Here is a 14,838-nt window from a genome sequence, read left to right as displayed (position 1 = left end):
TAGAAAATAATCCTTAATGCAGAAAAAATCAAAAGTACAAAGTTAACTAAAGGATGAGTTTAGATAAATTTCAAGAATAAAATTGATATATTAGAATTTATTACTAGGTATATTATAATGGCAAGTAATTGGAAGGGAAAACTTAGAAATTTGGCATTTATCATAGCATTAAAATCATGTTATGCTTAATGACTTTCCCAAAATATGAAAAATAATTTGGCCCTGTCAGTTACAAAACACTTCGGAAGAAAATAAAAGGTTATGAATAAATGAACAGAACTAGATACCATGTTCATAGATTAGGAAGTTTGATATCAATAAGTTGATACATCATCCAAAATTGCTGCGTGCGTTTAATGGACATAACCCAGAATTACAGTGAGGTAAAATTATTTTTTAAATTGACTCATTATTTATACTGTTTCTTTGGATATGAATAAATCTTAATAATTCAATGTTAAAACAGGACAAAGTTAGGAAAGCACAGTCTGTGATTTTAAGACTTATTATCAAACTAAAATAGTAGGGACACCAGTATAAAGAAAGGCAAATAGACTCTTGAAGCCACAAAGCCCAGAAACAGATCCATATGTATGAACCTCTTGAGTTTTGATTTATGATCCCAAGAAAATTCAATGGGGAAGAGTTCCAAAATATTTTCACAGTAATAACTGGGTCTCTGCATGGAGACCAAAGGTGAACAGTGAAGTCAACCAGTAATTGAACCACTCATTAAAATTTAATTAAATGTGGTGATATATATATATATATATATAGTTTATAGTATATATAAACAATAAAGTTAAGGGTAAAAAGAATCTTGGGATAGATACTGGTTCCTTATATGGTACATTCAGAGATATGATTAATCATAACATAAAAAGATGCCATTTGGAAATGAAAATTCAAGCAAAGTATGATGGCATATAACTGCAAACCCAGTGCTCAGAAAGTTCAGACTAGAGAATTATTTGTCCGTGACCAGCTTGAGTTGTATAGTGAAACACTGACTCATTAAAAAAAATGAAATTTGAATTCAGTCTGCACCCTGAGATAGAGTTACACTATATTTATCTATCAATCAGAATTTTCTTTAAAAACAACGGATGGAAGCAAATGATTGCTAAGGTAATAAAAACTAAAACAAAACAGACAAGATTAAAAATGTACTTTACAAAAGATTTATACATGGTAAATGGGTGCATGAAAATGTGTTGAACATCATCAGTGAACACAAAGTACTAACGGAAAGCCAGTGAGTAAGCACTAGCTGTCTGTCAGCTGCTGAAGTTTTAAACGCAGCAATGGCAAGGCAGGCTACTTTTAAAAACACTTACAGACCTACTCCATTAAATACATACACACTCTATGCTATAGTGGTTCTTCTACTATACACTTGCCATTGAAATGGAAATACTGGGTGTGAGCATCTGCGCCTAAGCTCAGTGGCTTAAAACAATATTGATTCATTAGTACAGCTGTATTGTGCTAATGTTTGTCTGGGTTTACTGGAGAATAGACTTGCTCTGTAGGGCTTGTGTTAGGGTCATGTGAAACTGTGTCTGTTGGCAATGAAAGAGCTGGGCGTTCAACTAGAGCTTGTAGCTAGAGCGATCTGCTTCTTTTCTAGGAGGGGAGCTGTGTGCAATTTGAATGTTTCATAACACAGTAGGTGGATTCCAAAAGGACATGTTCTAAAGCACAGAGACATGAATTGTGGATCCTCTCTCAGATCACACAGTAACATTTCTGTGAAATTATATTGGTCCACAGGGACTAGTCAAGCGCAAACAAATATAAAAATTAGATGTCACAACTCACAATGAAGAGTGGTGATAAACTTATACTGATATTTTTTGTGCAATACACCAAAGAAATTTTATGATTGTGAACATAAAGTGCACACCAGCCGGAAATCAGGGAACAAACCACACGGGGACTCAGGACGCTCCTTCTATCATGTTGGTCTTGGGCTTGAATTCAGGTTGTCAGGCTTAGCCACAGACACCTCTATGCACTGAGACATCTTAGTAGCTCAGTAATAGCCAACTTTTTTACTCTAAAGGGGAAAATAACTTAAATCTATATTCATAGATGAATAACTAAATATATATTGACACATATATAATTGGATGCTTCATTGGATTGTTCAGTGAGTATTTAGGAGAAAAAAGAGATATGCTGCTAGCATTCTCAATGACATGAATGAATCTCAATGACATAAAGTTGAACAAAAGGAGCTTTATACAACAGGCTGTGTGAACATTGGGAATGGCCAAAACTAATCAAAAACAGTGCTTTCTTCTTCAGAGGAGAGATTTCGTGGAAATAATGATTAATTTACTAGAGAATGAAAATGTTCTTTCTTGAGTAAATATTGACAGTTTTTAAAACTCATTACACAGTACCCCAAAGATGTTTGCATTCCATTATGAAAACCTTACATTAATTTAGCTGTACCATAGAATTATTTTTAAAGTATTCATAGCTGTCCTGTCTGTTCCTCTCAATAGTTTTATAGGGACCAGTGCTAGTATTAATATTTTCATTTATTAGGGTGATAAATTTCTTGAGATTATACTGAAAGTCATATGAATGGCTAAAACTTGGCAAAGCAAGTAAGTATTTATGGTAGAGGGGGATTATTTTCTATATAGAACCTCAACTTAAGTAATTATTTTATTTTCAAATCACCACAGAAAATTGACTCCGTGCTTTGACATAAAATTTTCTTTTACCTATCTATTTAAATATCATTACTAAGAACTATCTATAGCCACACCGTGACAGACAGATGCCAGCCTTTTTGCTTCATTCCAATACACCAACCACTACTATATTTCTCTTTTCTATGACGTAATACCTTGTCCTAACTTTTATTTGTCCACTCTCAACTTTAAATTAGGCAACAACTGAAATTTTTCCCCAAAGCACATTCTGTTTCAAAGCAAATGACTTAAAAGTCTGATTTACTAACAGAGAGCTTTTTGGAAGCCAAATGACTCAAAGTCAACTATCAAAGCAAATTGGTCAATTTATTCCTTAGAGAGACCCATGCTCTAAAGTTCTAGTGGCTAACAAGGTATTCATGATTTGACATGAGCCAGAGTTTCTAGGATTTTGTGACTTTGGGCTTGGTATTGCAACACGTTTTATGTCAGTGAGAGCAATTTCCTAATTTCAGGTTCTCATAAAATAATGTTTGAATGTACATGGAAGTAGGGATTCATAACTAGATTAACAAAAGATTAGTGGTCTTGACGTGTCCATAAAGCAAGTTTAAGGCTGATAATTAACTATCTTGGACACTTGTCAAGTACAAGTCTTTGCTATTTTTTTTTCAGTAATAAGGAAAACAGACTCATGTCTATAGAGGAAATACATAAATTATACATAAGTACATAACGTGCATTAGTATATATAACATGCATAAATATATACATGTATAATATGCATAACATAATAAACCTCAACCTCTTTGTTGGGGAAGTAATGAAGTTTTACTATGCATTAAGTGGGGAGCATATGTTGATTTATACTGTGAGACTCTGCAGAGGTGAATGCCATGCTAAAAAGAAAAGAAAAGAAAAATATGGGCATGAAGGTAGTGGCTGTCACGTGCTGCACTTGGTCTTGGCCAAAAGGTCACGGTAGTGGTGCTTAGAAACACAGCCAACAGCCGTTACTGGTCCGGAGACTATTCAAACTAAAACAAATATGAAAATTGGATGTTACATCTCACAACAAAGAGTACAGTGCTAAAATTCTGACTTCCTTATGCAGGACTTTTACAGCATCGTAAAACTCATTCTCAAACTAGTTAAGGTTTTCTCACTTTAAAAATGATTTTATGTGTATGTATGTGCACACAGGGCATATAATTGCCCTCGCAGGCCAGAGGAAGACACTTGATTACCTGGAATTGGAGTTATAGGAAATCGTGAATTGCCTGATATGGATTCTAGGAATTGAACTTGGGTCCTCTGAAATAGCAGCAAAAATTCTTTGCTCCTGAGCTACCACATCAGCCCTGAAAATCAGTTAGAACAGCTACCACTAAAATATTTTCTTTCTATTATTGATTTATTTTTTGCTGGGCACAAACAAAATTTTTGAAGAAGATTCTTCTTCTGAGAAGCCCAAGTTTTTCAGAAATGTCTAAAAATTTAATTACTCTCTTCCCCCCATATTTAATGCTTGTTATTGTCCACCAAAAGCACTTAGGCTTGGACAGCTCCACAAAAAGAGACAGCATGCTAGAGACCCCTTCTATCTAGAAATTTGCAAGGTTATAGCAAACCCCATCTCTTATGGGAGTAGTCAGGGTTCATTGATTTACCACTCCTTCCTCCAGTAGAATTAATCAGAGATGGATAGCAGGAAAATAATGGATAATGGGCAAAAACCAAAAAGATAAAGAAAATATTTGTGACATTTACCTTAATGGTGAAGAAATTTTTAAGCAAATGTATTCCCTGAATAATACCACCTCTTTACTGGGTGGTCAAATCCAATATGGAGGGAGGGAGACAGATTTACTGACATTGCAAAGTTGACCCAAGGGTCACTGGCTTTTCCTTGCGTGTATGAGGAAGTGACTCTTCCATAGCCACTTCCTTCCTTCCTTCCTTATATTGATATATCAGCATACTTAATTACTACACTAACAAAATATCTCTTAAACACCATATAAAGGCTGGCAGATATTAGGAAAATAGAAATTTAATGAAATACCTAGATAGGCCTTTTTCGGTATCTTTAGTCACATATTGAAGGCCACACCGATTGCTGGGAGAACAAGCTTGAGAGTAACTCTGTCACACTGTTGACAACCAACAGTAACTTAATTCATTTTTCATCTTTATTGCTTTTCTCAGGCAACTTTAAGGTCACAGTAAATAGGTAACATGGACAATATTTTAACTGTACAATTTTCCTTTCTTTGATATCAAGGTTTTATTTCTGGGTTCTCAGTGGTCTGAGCAGAAAAGTGTGAGATCTAAAGAATGGAATTTATCATTTGAATTTTCTTTAGAAAGAAACAAGAAATAATTTCCAACATGAAGGAAAGCCAGCAAAAGAAGTAGAGTTCTAAAAGCAGAGGAGTTAGTAACACGTGACTATCCGGCCTTTTTGCTTTAGTTTTATGATCTACATTAGGAGTACAGAACTCTAAAAAGTAAAAAGTGACCTTCGCCAGGCTTTGGTGGTGCATACCTTAATCCTAGCACTCAGGAGGCAGAGGTAGGTGGATCAATGTGAGTTCAAGGCCAGCCTGGTCTACAGAGCTAGTGCCTGGACAGGTTCCAGAGCCACACAGAGAAACCTTGACTCAAAAACAAAACAAGAAACAAAAAACAAAAACAAAAAACTCAAACAAACAAAGTGACCTTCGTTTCACATCATCAGATTGTCATGGACCGCTCAGCAGTGAAACTTATGAAAGGTTATTGAAGGAATAGAAAGTATCACCCTTGATTGTAGAATGCAGTGGACTTAAAGAAGGCAAAAGCAGCATTAATGATGGATTATCAACTCCATTTCATGCAGCAGTTACAGTAAGAGTATTAGATGGTTAAAGACCAAAGATGAAAGGGAAATATTCAAATGGCTTTGTCAGAGAAGCCTTTTAATAGCACATAGCACTTTTGATTGGCCTCAAATGGCTTTGGGATCTTTGATATTACTGAGGCCTCCAAAGACAAGCATAGGCAGAGTAAGGAAGTCGATGACTTTGAATATACCATTGTGCAATGCAATAACGTGGTTAACTAACTAGACTCTGGAGAGCCCCTGGGGGATGTGTGCCAGCAACTGTGAAAAAAGTTGTAAGTGGCTCAGCTCCCAATTCTGCATTTCATTCTTTTGCTGGCCTTGATTTCTGTGGCCAATGAAGAGTGAAGAAAGTATCTCTCAGTCATCTCAAAGAATCAGCGAGAGGCTCGGGAAACAATGACCATGAAAGTGGTCTGGTTGCCGCAAGCCATTCCAGATGTTTTCACTCCTATTAAAAAACTATGGCATCATCACTAAGATTAGCTTATAACAGGAAACATTTGTGGCTATAATAAGGGGGACTGTAGATTTATTGATCATTTGATTATTGTCGTGAATAACTGGCATAGTTTCTTCTATTACTTGGACTCAGTGCATGTAAGACAAATGGCTTCACTTTAAATTGACAAGAGGAAAGTAATTATTTTAAAGTGCCCTGTACCCTCTGAGTGTTAATGCTGTCCTTCTCGAACTCAAAGAGTCTTTGGACCACCTGAATTCTTGTCTTTGCATAAGCCAACGTCAGAGGTGGCTACACAGGAGCCAGGCATGGCAGTGAGCCAGACCAATTTCAAGGTAGGGCCAGGTTTGGTTGCATGCTGCTTCCTGATTAGGTTGGGCGAATCAGCAGTCTACTTACAGAGTGGACTTTTTGTTACCAGAGTGCCAGCTATGATTACCTTTTTTTCTTAACTCTGTTCTATAAGTAATCATGGCAAATGGATTCAGAGTGCAAACCAGGTGGGGGGGAGCACATCTCTAATCGTGTTAAGGGGAACTGACACTCTCATTTTGTGGCCTTTTACACAGTCTTACCAGTTTGTGACAAAACTAATCTGTACGCTTAGTTACATTTAAAATAGCTTACTTAGAACTAACCCAGGTGTGCTTGTGTGTATACGTATGTATACACACATTTAAATACTCAAAAGCTAGTGTCATTAAACTATATTTTTCATGAAACCTTAGTAGAATGTGGTTTATTTTCTGTGGTTGAGTTTAATTGCTCAATGCCTTTTAGTCAGTTAAAAAAAGAAGTTTTGAAATGAAGTGTATCTTTTGTCTGTAGATATATTCTAATCTCTAGACGGCCAGTTTAATAAATCTACAGGCTGCTTGCTATAGATTGCCACTCCCCAGAAGAATGGAGGATTACTTTCATTGAGTCAGATATGATGCTGATGGTATCAGGAAGCTGCTGGACTCAAGACTTCCCACCAGCTTCTCCCAACTTCCTTCAACCAGACCAAGCTTCCTCCCAGAATGCATGTTCAAAGGTCTAAGACACCTTCCTGCTCAGCAATTGAAGTGTCATTATTCCACAAAAAGATGAGTGATGGAGCTGATGGAGGTTCCCATGGTTACAGGGGACAAAGAAAATAATTTCCTTCCAAGTCTATATTCTTACAGTTATCATGTTTACAGACTTTCTCTGCGAGACTACTAGGAGGCCAAAGGTTCTGAGAACTATCCAGAGGAGATCTGGTTAGACCTCTATAACAGAAAGCTAATGTACAACTTAGTGTTACAACCATGACTGCCGTAGGGTGAGACCTTTAGTTATCAGAAGTCGCCTCATCCGTTGTCTTCAGGAGGTCTCGCCAGGCTCTAGAGCATCCCTAATTTCCTCTGATCTGCTGAAAATTCTCACAAGTCAATGGGAAAATATCCCTCTGTATCCCAAGAAGTTTTTTGGAGGCATTCAGAGTGGATGCTGTCTTGTTGGCGATTGACTCCAACCCATGCGCCAACCTCACAGACAGGTCTCCCAGTTGCCATAGCCTCCTCTAGCTTCTAGGAACTGTGTCAAATCCCCACCTGGTAGAGGAGCCATGGCAGAAGGCACAATAAGGAGTCCCTGGTATTGCTTCAGGCTACAATCACCTTACTCATATGGAGAGCAAATACTCTCCGAGTTGAATAGCAAAGGCACCAGCCAAACACAAAGCATTCATCATCTTTCCAAGGCAATTTCCTGGGTGAGTTTTGAACATGTTGTTTAGTAGGCCAGCTAGAAACACACATGCACTTGCTGAATTACAAGCATAGGCCATCCAGTAACCAACTTTTATTTATTTTATTTATTTATTTATTTTTAAACTTTATTTAACCTTATTTCATGCACATTGATATAACGATGTCAGATTCTCTGGAACAGGGGTTACAGACAGCTGCGAGCTGCCATGTGGTTGCTGGGAATTGAACCCAGGTCCTCCGGAAGAGCAGTCAGTGCTCTTAGCCACTGAGCCATCTCACCAGCCCCCCCAACTTTTATTTTGAAGGCCATTCCTATCCCTGGTTTCAAGTGGAAGTAAAGACACTTTCATCATCTTTGTTTGGCTCTCAAAGCTGGCAGAATCCCAAAGAATCATTAAGCAACTGAAGGAAACGTACAATGACCCATGTTCAAGGAGAGGGAAATGGGAAAGTCTGGTTTTTCTTTTGTTTTTTTTTGTTTTTTTTTTTTTTGATTGAGTTCCATTCTAGTCAGGGATTGCATGATTGCATTTCGTGAACAAAAAAGTCTTCATTTTTAAGCACACAATTTAAATTTACTTTTATTTATGAGTATGCATGTATCTCTGTTGTCTGTATGCGCACCAAATGTGTGCAGGTGCCCCACAGAGGCCACAAGAGGATGTGGGATCCCCTGGAACTGGAGCTAGAGGAGCTAGGGAGCCAGTTCGTGGTCCTGAGTCCTCCTCAGAAGCAACCAGTGCTCGAACCAGCTCCCCAGGCCCAACAGTCCTGTTTGTAGTAATAATGGCTAAAGACGAAACAGAGGGTTTTCTAAAGCCAAACCTCATTCCTTTGGCTGCAGCCTTCCTACATGGCAAGGAAGGACATCCGCAGGGGTGTGTCTTCCCTGTGCAAGCTGGGCTTAAGCAGCCCTGACACAGGAAGGGGAGAAGTCCCCAAGGGGTGTCTGGCAGGAGCAGCAATCTTCTCCTGGGGCGGGACTTCAGCATTCTCCTCTGATTTGGCAAGGGGCCACTCCTTTAGCCATCCTCCTTCCTAATGCTGTTGCCCAGCCCCTCTGAACCGCCCCCTGGCACCCTCCCACCCCCCAACTCCAAGTCCAGGGAATTTCCCCAGCATCTCCAAGCTTGAGTTTCCTGCCTGGAGGAAGAAACAAGCGCAGATAAAAAGGGGGTACAGCGGGTTTGAGAGCAACACAGTGCTCTAGAGCCACCTCCAGCGTCTCTAGAACCGGTGCTCCCTAGTCCAGGGTCTTGTCCACAATGAGCCTCCTGCCCTGCTGTGCTGCCCACATCCCTGGCGGTTCCCGCTCGCTGTTCACGGTGCTGTCGTTTCTGCTGCTGCTCACACTGCAGCAGCATCTAGCTGAAGGTGAGAGCAAAGAACCTGCCGGGTGCACGGTGCCTGACACACCCCCGCCGGCTCGTCACGGGGCCCCAGGAGCTGGGAAAGGGCTCTGCCAGCACCTCCTATAACCCTGTCTCCTCTGCAGGAGGCCCTTCTGCGGTCTTAACCGCCACAACGGAGCTGCGTTGCGTTTGCTTAACCATAACTTCAAGAGTTAATCCCAAAATGATTGCTAATATGGAGGTGATCGCTGCAGGTCCACAGTGCCCCAGGGTGGAAGTCATGTAAGTTCTGACACTGGTCTGGTGGGTGCAGGTGACCTTGGGAGAAGAAGTCCTCGACCCCCACTCCCTCCCCTCACCCCCGGGATCTGGTCTTCAGTCACTTTGGCTCACTTGTTCATCCCCTTTGCTTTTTCTCCTTCTCTCTCTGCAGAGCTAAATTGAAGAACAAGAAGGAGGTCTGTCTGGACCCAGAAGCTCCTTTGATGAAGAAAATCATTCAGAAAATACTGGACAGGTACTTGCTACCTTGATCTTTGGGGGTTTTAGTCTTTGCAGACTGGCAAGGTCTTTGTTCTCCTGATACCATTTGAAATTCCAGTACCACATTCTAAACTGGGCTTCGAATTGACAAGGGAAAGTTATTCTGCGGTGTTCCAGGGAAATCTTTATTACAAATTCCACATCTTTGAGCAATACCCAGAACTCATTACTGGTGTGTGTGTGGGGGGGGGGGGGCGGTGGTGGTGTACAGGGTTAGGCTAGAGTGAGGAATTTTAGTTACTGATAGAATTGTTTTCTCAACAGTGGAAATAAGAAAACCAAGAGAAATGCACTTGCCCTGGAAAAACCGCCCAGGACTTAACAGAAAAATCTCTGAGGACTCTGGCCCCATTGAAGACAAGAAAGAAGGGCTGATTTTTTTTTTCCCTAGTGATTTTCTTTTTGAACTCCTGGCTTTGAAGAGGAAAGGGAAGCTGTCCCTGCAGCTTTCTGTTCAGTTTATGAGCGTATTTAGCAAAGCACACCCCATTCTTTTCTACGGTCTGTTACACTATTGGGAACTGTGGCATTTTAGCTTGTAAGTCAAGACTGTTTGGTTGTCAATCTTTTACAATGTTTTGAATTGAAAGTGACTATTGCATTTTTGTCTCTAGAAATATATATATATATATATATATATATATATATATATATATATCTGTTTATGCATGTATGTCTTGTAGTGTTCATGGAAGGCTGTGGAATTAACATATTAATGAAGTTCTTTTAGAAGTTGTTGATGGGGACACCCTCATCCTTTTTCATATGAAAAAATGGGAACTGTGTTGCTGTTGCTGCCTGTGTGTGTTCATCTTTCTTACAACTGAGCCTGGGGTGGTATATAACTTTATGATATTAGCAAGCCATGCAAAAACCTGTAGAGAATACATTTCCTTATTTAGAATTTCTACATGTGTAAGTTCTAGAAGGATTGATGTATTCTCATCTTACAATTTTAGACATTTGATGTCTTCTTAGTATGGCATAATGTCATGACTTATCATCAAACTTATTGTGTGCTATTTATTGACTAGTTTACTAAGTGCGTGTTATAGGTAGATGAAGAAGATAAGAAGCAGGTAACTTCCTGTCTAGTTTTCATAAAAACACATTTAACAGCTATTTTTAGTAAGAGAAACTTTAGCAAATATCTATACTCTTAGAGTTTTGAAAACATACTTAACGTGTTTGAATATGAATATATCACCTTGCCTTCTCCAAACATACCTGCATTGTTAAGGTATTTAGATGTCTACAGTGTGTCTTTTTGAGAATTTGATAGCTTCGTTATGAGGAAATTAATGTATCCATTATTTTAAGATTGTTCTTTTTAAAGTGTCTCATTTGTTTGTATTACTTTTGTTTGGAGAAAAAATAAAGTATCTCTGAATTTCATTCAGGTCGTTTCTGATTTCTTGGGATGGTGACTCTCATTATCCTGAATTCTACATTCTTCTCACGGTTAACTCTGCAGCTCCCTGGCCTGAAGAAAGGCCACATTTCCCTAGTTCCTTGCACTATTTCAGCCTTTCTCTAAGCTTACGCCCATTTTGCTAGTCCTGCAGGACATCAGTAGCTTCAGGGGACCTTAGAAAACACAAGAATGATAAGACGTCTTCATATTTGCTCCAGCTCAGTTCTCAAGCGAGTTCCAGAGGCCCATGCCTGAAAGACTGAGTCCCCAGATTCCTGTTTTTGGGAGGCAGTGGAACCTTAAGAAGATGGGGCCCAGACAGGGGATTTAGATCATAATGGACATGCCTTTCAAGAGGACATGAGGACCCTCACCCTTACCTTTGCCTTTCTTCCACCCCCACAGGTGAAAAGGTCTACCTCCTCCACCATACACTCTTGCCAGATAGAGCGTACTGCCAGAGATAAAACATTAAGAACCAAAACCCCAAACCTTCAAAACAGAGCCAAAAATAACTTTTTTAAAAACCCTTTTAAAGTTCACCATGGAAGATGTCTGTTCCAGTGACACAGAGCTAACTAGCCGACTCTGTAGTTCCTAGACCTAAAGTAAAACGTACTATAAAGCCCCCACCCCCAAAACAAATAAAATAAAAGGTACTATAAAGCCCAAAAAAGTAAGGCCTGCTGTTTTCTTCTCAAACATTGCATCTCCCTCACACTCTGTGATTGGGCATTTGGCTCTCTAGTCAGGCTTAGTCTGTTTTATTTTCTATGGCTCTGCCTGCAAGAGCTTTGCTCCTTTTTTTGCCACAGGAGCAGAATTACTCATCCTCCACAATCTGGCACCAGTGGTACCTTGTTCGTGACATTTTTTCCTTACCTTTCTCAGCTTAGCATCTTTCAGAGACTAAATGATTGAGTTACAATAGATATTAATGTTTGCTTGTGGGTTCCCCCATCCTAATCTGCAAAGAACTCCCCTAAAGCAGCCACCATATATTTCCTACCTATCTGTGTATCCCCAATGTGCGGGACAGACTAAGTGAGCTAATAACGTCCTAACCCAAGCTATTAGATACTGTTCGAAAGCTGGCAACCTGGTTCATGGTGGGTGTTGATTAACCTGCCTCTTTTCTCTTCACCTACGGGAAAGTTCCTGACCCATGACATCTGCCCCAGCAGTCACCTGGTAGACCTCCATCCTTTCTCCCACTTCCTCAAAACAACCTCTCTCAGCCATAGAATTTTGCATTTTTCCTTTGTAACATTTTGTATACCAAAGTATTTAGTGCCTGTCTGTTCCAGTACCACTGTAGTCTTCGTGAGGGTAAGGACAGTATCTATCATTTCATCACAGTTCCTAAGAGAGAGCTTAGGACATGGTAGATAGTTAAATAGAGGCATGATATAGGCCCAAGAAGCCTCATTTTCTCTCTAGCAATAAGATGGTAATTTATATAAATAGCCCATTTTTAGGAACATCCAAAAGGATACCAATCTAACTCATACACAAATATATATTTGATACAATTAAACTATTATATATACTAATACTGGGAGTGCTTTCACATATTAGTACGTACTAATATATTATTAGCTGTATAAAAACTTTGGTTTTTCTTGATCACTTAATCGCTCTCATTACATATAAAATATCAACTCAACTGATGTATTTTCTAGTATCATATCCTCATGTGCCTGTGCAAAAGATAGAGAGGAAGACAGAAGAAAAGACTCAAAGACATGAGACAGCCTAGAGCAGTTTTCAAAAGTATGATTTGTTGACAAGATTTTTAATGATATAAAAAAGTAGAACATACTCCTAAGTTAAAAAAATTATTAAACTTGCAGGGTAGCTTCTTTAATCTCTCAAACAATACATTTTATTACCTCATGAGTTATCGGAAATGTGAAGAAACAAGCCAGACTGTTGTGGATACTTGAACTCTAAATTCCAGTGTTTGGAGCAGTCTTTCATTGGCATGATCTCGCAAACATAGCAAAGGTACTTGGATGAGGAAATACAAGTTTTGTGAAGAAAGCACACAACGGTGTCCTTAGAGAACACGTGCACGGGTGAGGAGAGCCCCGCCCAGAGGATGTCTGCAGAAAGAAAGGTGCTTCCAGGGCAGGGAAAACCACGTCCTCCTACATCCAAGTGGGTGCTTTGATTCACATGCACTGTAGCTGCTTGAATGGAAACAGCAACACTTATGTTCTTAGCTAAAGCAGCAGCTTAGTTTTGCTTAGTCACCTGCATGGTCTTCTTGTTGTTTTATCCAGATGTGAAACTTGTAAGTTTAGTTTCTTTCTAGACCACTGATGCCCTGGGATTTGTGTTGTCCTTGGGATTCTAGGTGCCATGGCCATTCTACAACTGGTCATTCTGTAGAGAACAAATGGGATTCGGTATACTCCCAAGGTGCAGCTTATGCAGAAGCCCCAGTGACAGGGGAAGGTCCCCTGGCCAGCTAGAGTGTGGGAAGCTGGTCTCACCATTCTCCACATTTCCTCTGCCTTGCTAAAAACCATTCGATTACATTCCTAAAGCTAGCCACTAAGGTCTATTCCCTTTTTTTCAGCCACTACCTCTTCCTGAGACTGACCATCAAGGTCCAGCTCTCAAAGTATTGAGGTTCAGTAATCAAAAACCCCCTTCGGCTCACCTAATTAAGACGACCAAATAAAATCAAACACTTCATCCTAACAGGGTTTCTCATTTTTCCTTTATAATCCACCATTTTCCTATGTGCCATGTCTATCTCCTCTCTATCCAGAGGCAGTCCTTTGTCCTCCAGGACAAATATTCCTTACCCCTCTTCCTTTCTCTCTCCCTTCTCCCTCTTCCTCTATACCTTGTCTTTGTCTCTTATTCCTGCCCTCTGTCCCTGTGGGGCAAATAAATCTCCTTTGTGCTGAGAACTTGGTCTTGGGGGAGAGTCCGAGCAGATTCTTTTTCTTTCAACAACTATGTCCAATACCACCTGATTCTTCCACTAACACACACAAGACTGAAAGCTCCTGGGAGAGATTAATCTAACATTTATCGTCTAAGGACATGGCCCCTTGATTCCTCACTCCGTTCTCTAAATACTGCTTCACGCTTATCTCTCTGAAACTCTCCCACACAGTAGGAATTAAACATGTGGTTGGCTAAAAGCCAATCTACATACCTGCCTTGGCTCAGGCAACTCCTTCTCCGGTTTCTAGCATCTTTCATTTGATCTGCCAGACTTTCTTGCTTGCCTCTGAGTGTGACACATTTAATTCCCAAAGGTATGACAGAATTATGGTAAAATATGACTAGTGGTTTTGTGTTTCTAGCATGGTTTTTAATGCTTCTATGAGGAAAAGAATTTTTGTGAGTAAACTCTCACACACTTAACTTGAAAATCCTTCCTGGATGTTGCGGAAGGAGGAATTTACCACACAGAGAAGCACCTGGGGAATTCTGGTCACCCCTGTGACTAAACCACGGAAGAGAGGCAGAATGTGCATCTGGTCTGGGCTGACACTTGATTCACGCTTAGTAGAATTAATTCCAGTATCCCGAGAGGGGCCATTCGTATCTCAACTATGAAGAGAGAAGCATGACATGGGGAGACCTACAGGTTAAGCCTAAGGTTTTGTTTCTATCAGTATCAGGATCTTGTTTCAGAGACTCTGCCAAGACACTCCATCCCCATGCCCACTGTGGAAATGATCTTAATGAATGTGTTTCTCACATGTATTGCAATGCTTGACCCGATCTACCTCTTAATTGATGGAAAGAAGC

At 39.8% G+C, this 14,838-nt stretch overlaps 1 protein-coding gene across 1 annotated transcript; it reads left to right on the top strand.

Moving 5' to 3' along the window:
* The first annotated feature begins 8,969 nt into the window (after positions 1-8,969).
* LOC121460937 (alveolar macrophage chemotactic factor-like) lies at positions 8,970-10,235 on the top strand. The gene is made up of 4 exons (XM_041671635.1): positions 8,970-9,126; positions 9,248-9,386; positions 9,538-9,621; positions 9,912-10,235. The coding sequence occupies exons 1-4, from the start codon at positions 9,018-9,020 to the stop codon at positions 9,967-9,969; spliced, it is 390 nt and encodes a 129-aa protein (XP_041527569.1). The 5' UTR covers positions 8,970-9,017; the 3' UTR covers positions 9,970-10,235.
* Positions 10,236-14,838: the final 4,603 nt, after the last annotated feature.

This window comes from Microtus oregoni, unplaced genomic scaffold, assembly GCF_018167655.1.
Source record: "Microtus oregoni isolate MIOR12 unplaced genomic scaffold, Mior012 000021F_ref0000039, whole genome shotgun sequence".
Taxonomy (NCBI): Eukaryota; Metazoa; Chordata; class Mammalia; order Rodentia; family Cricetidae; genus Microtus; species Microtus oregoni.
This window is presented reverse-complemented; position numbering and strand designations above follow the sequence as displayed.

What these genes read in the sequence shown, in the direction of transcription:
- LOC121460937 (XM_041671635.1), top strand. Translation starts at nt 9,018, where the DNA reads ATGAGCCTCCTGCCCTGCTGTGCTGCCCACATCCCTGGCGGTTCCCGC. An exon ending in TGCCCCAGGGTGGAAGTCAT is followed by an intron (nt 9,387 to 9,537) that starts GTAAGTTCTGAC and finishes CTCTCTCTGCAG; the next exon opens with AGCTAAATTGAAGAACAAGA. An exon ending in ATTCAGAAAATACTGGACAG is followed by an intron (nt 9,622 to 9,911) that starts GTACTTGCTACC and finishes TTTTCTCAACAG; the next exon opens with TGGAAATAAGAAAACCAAGA.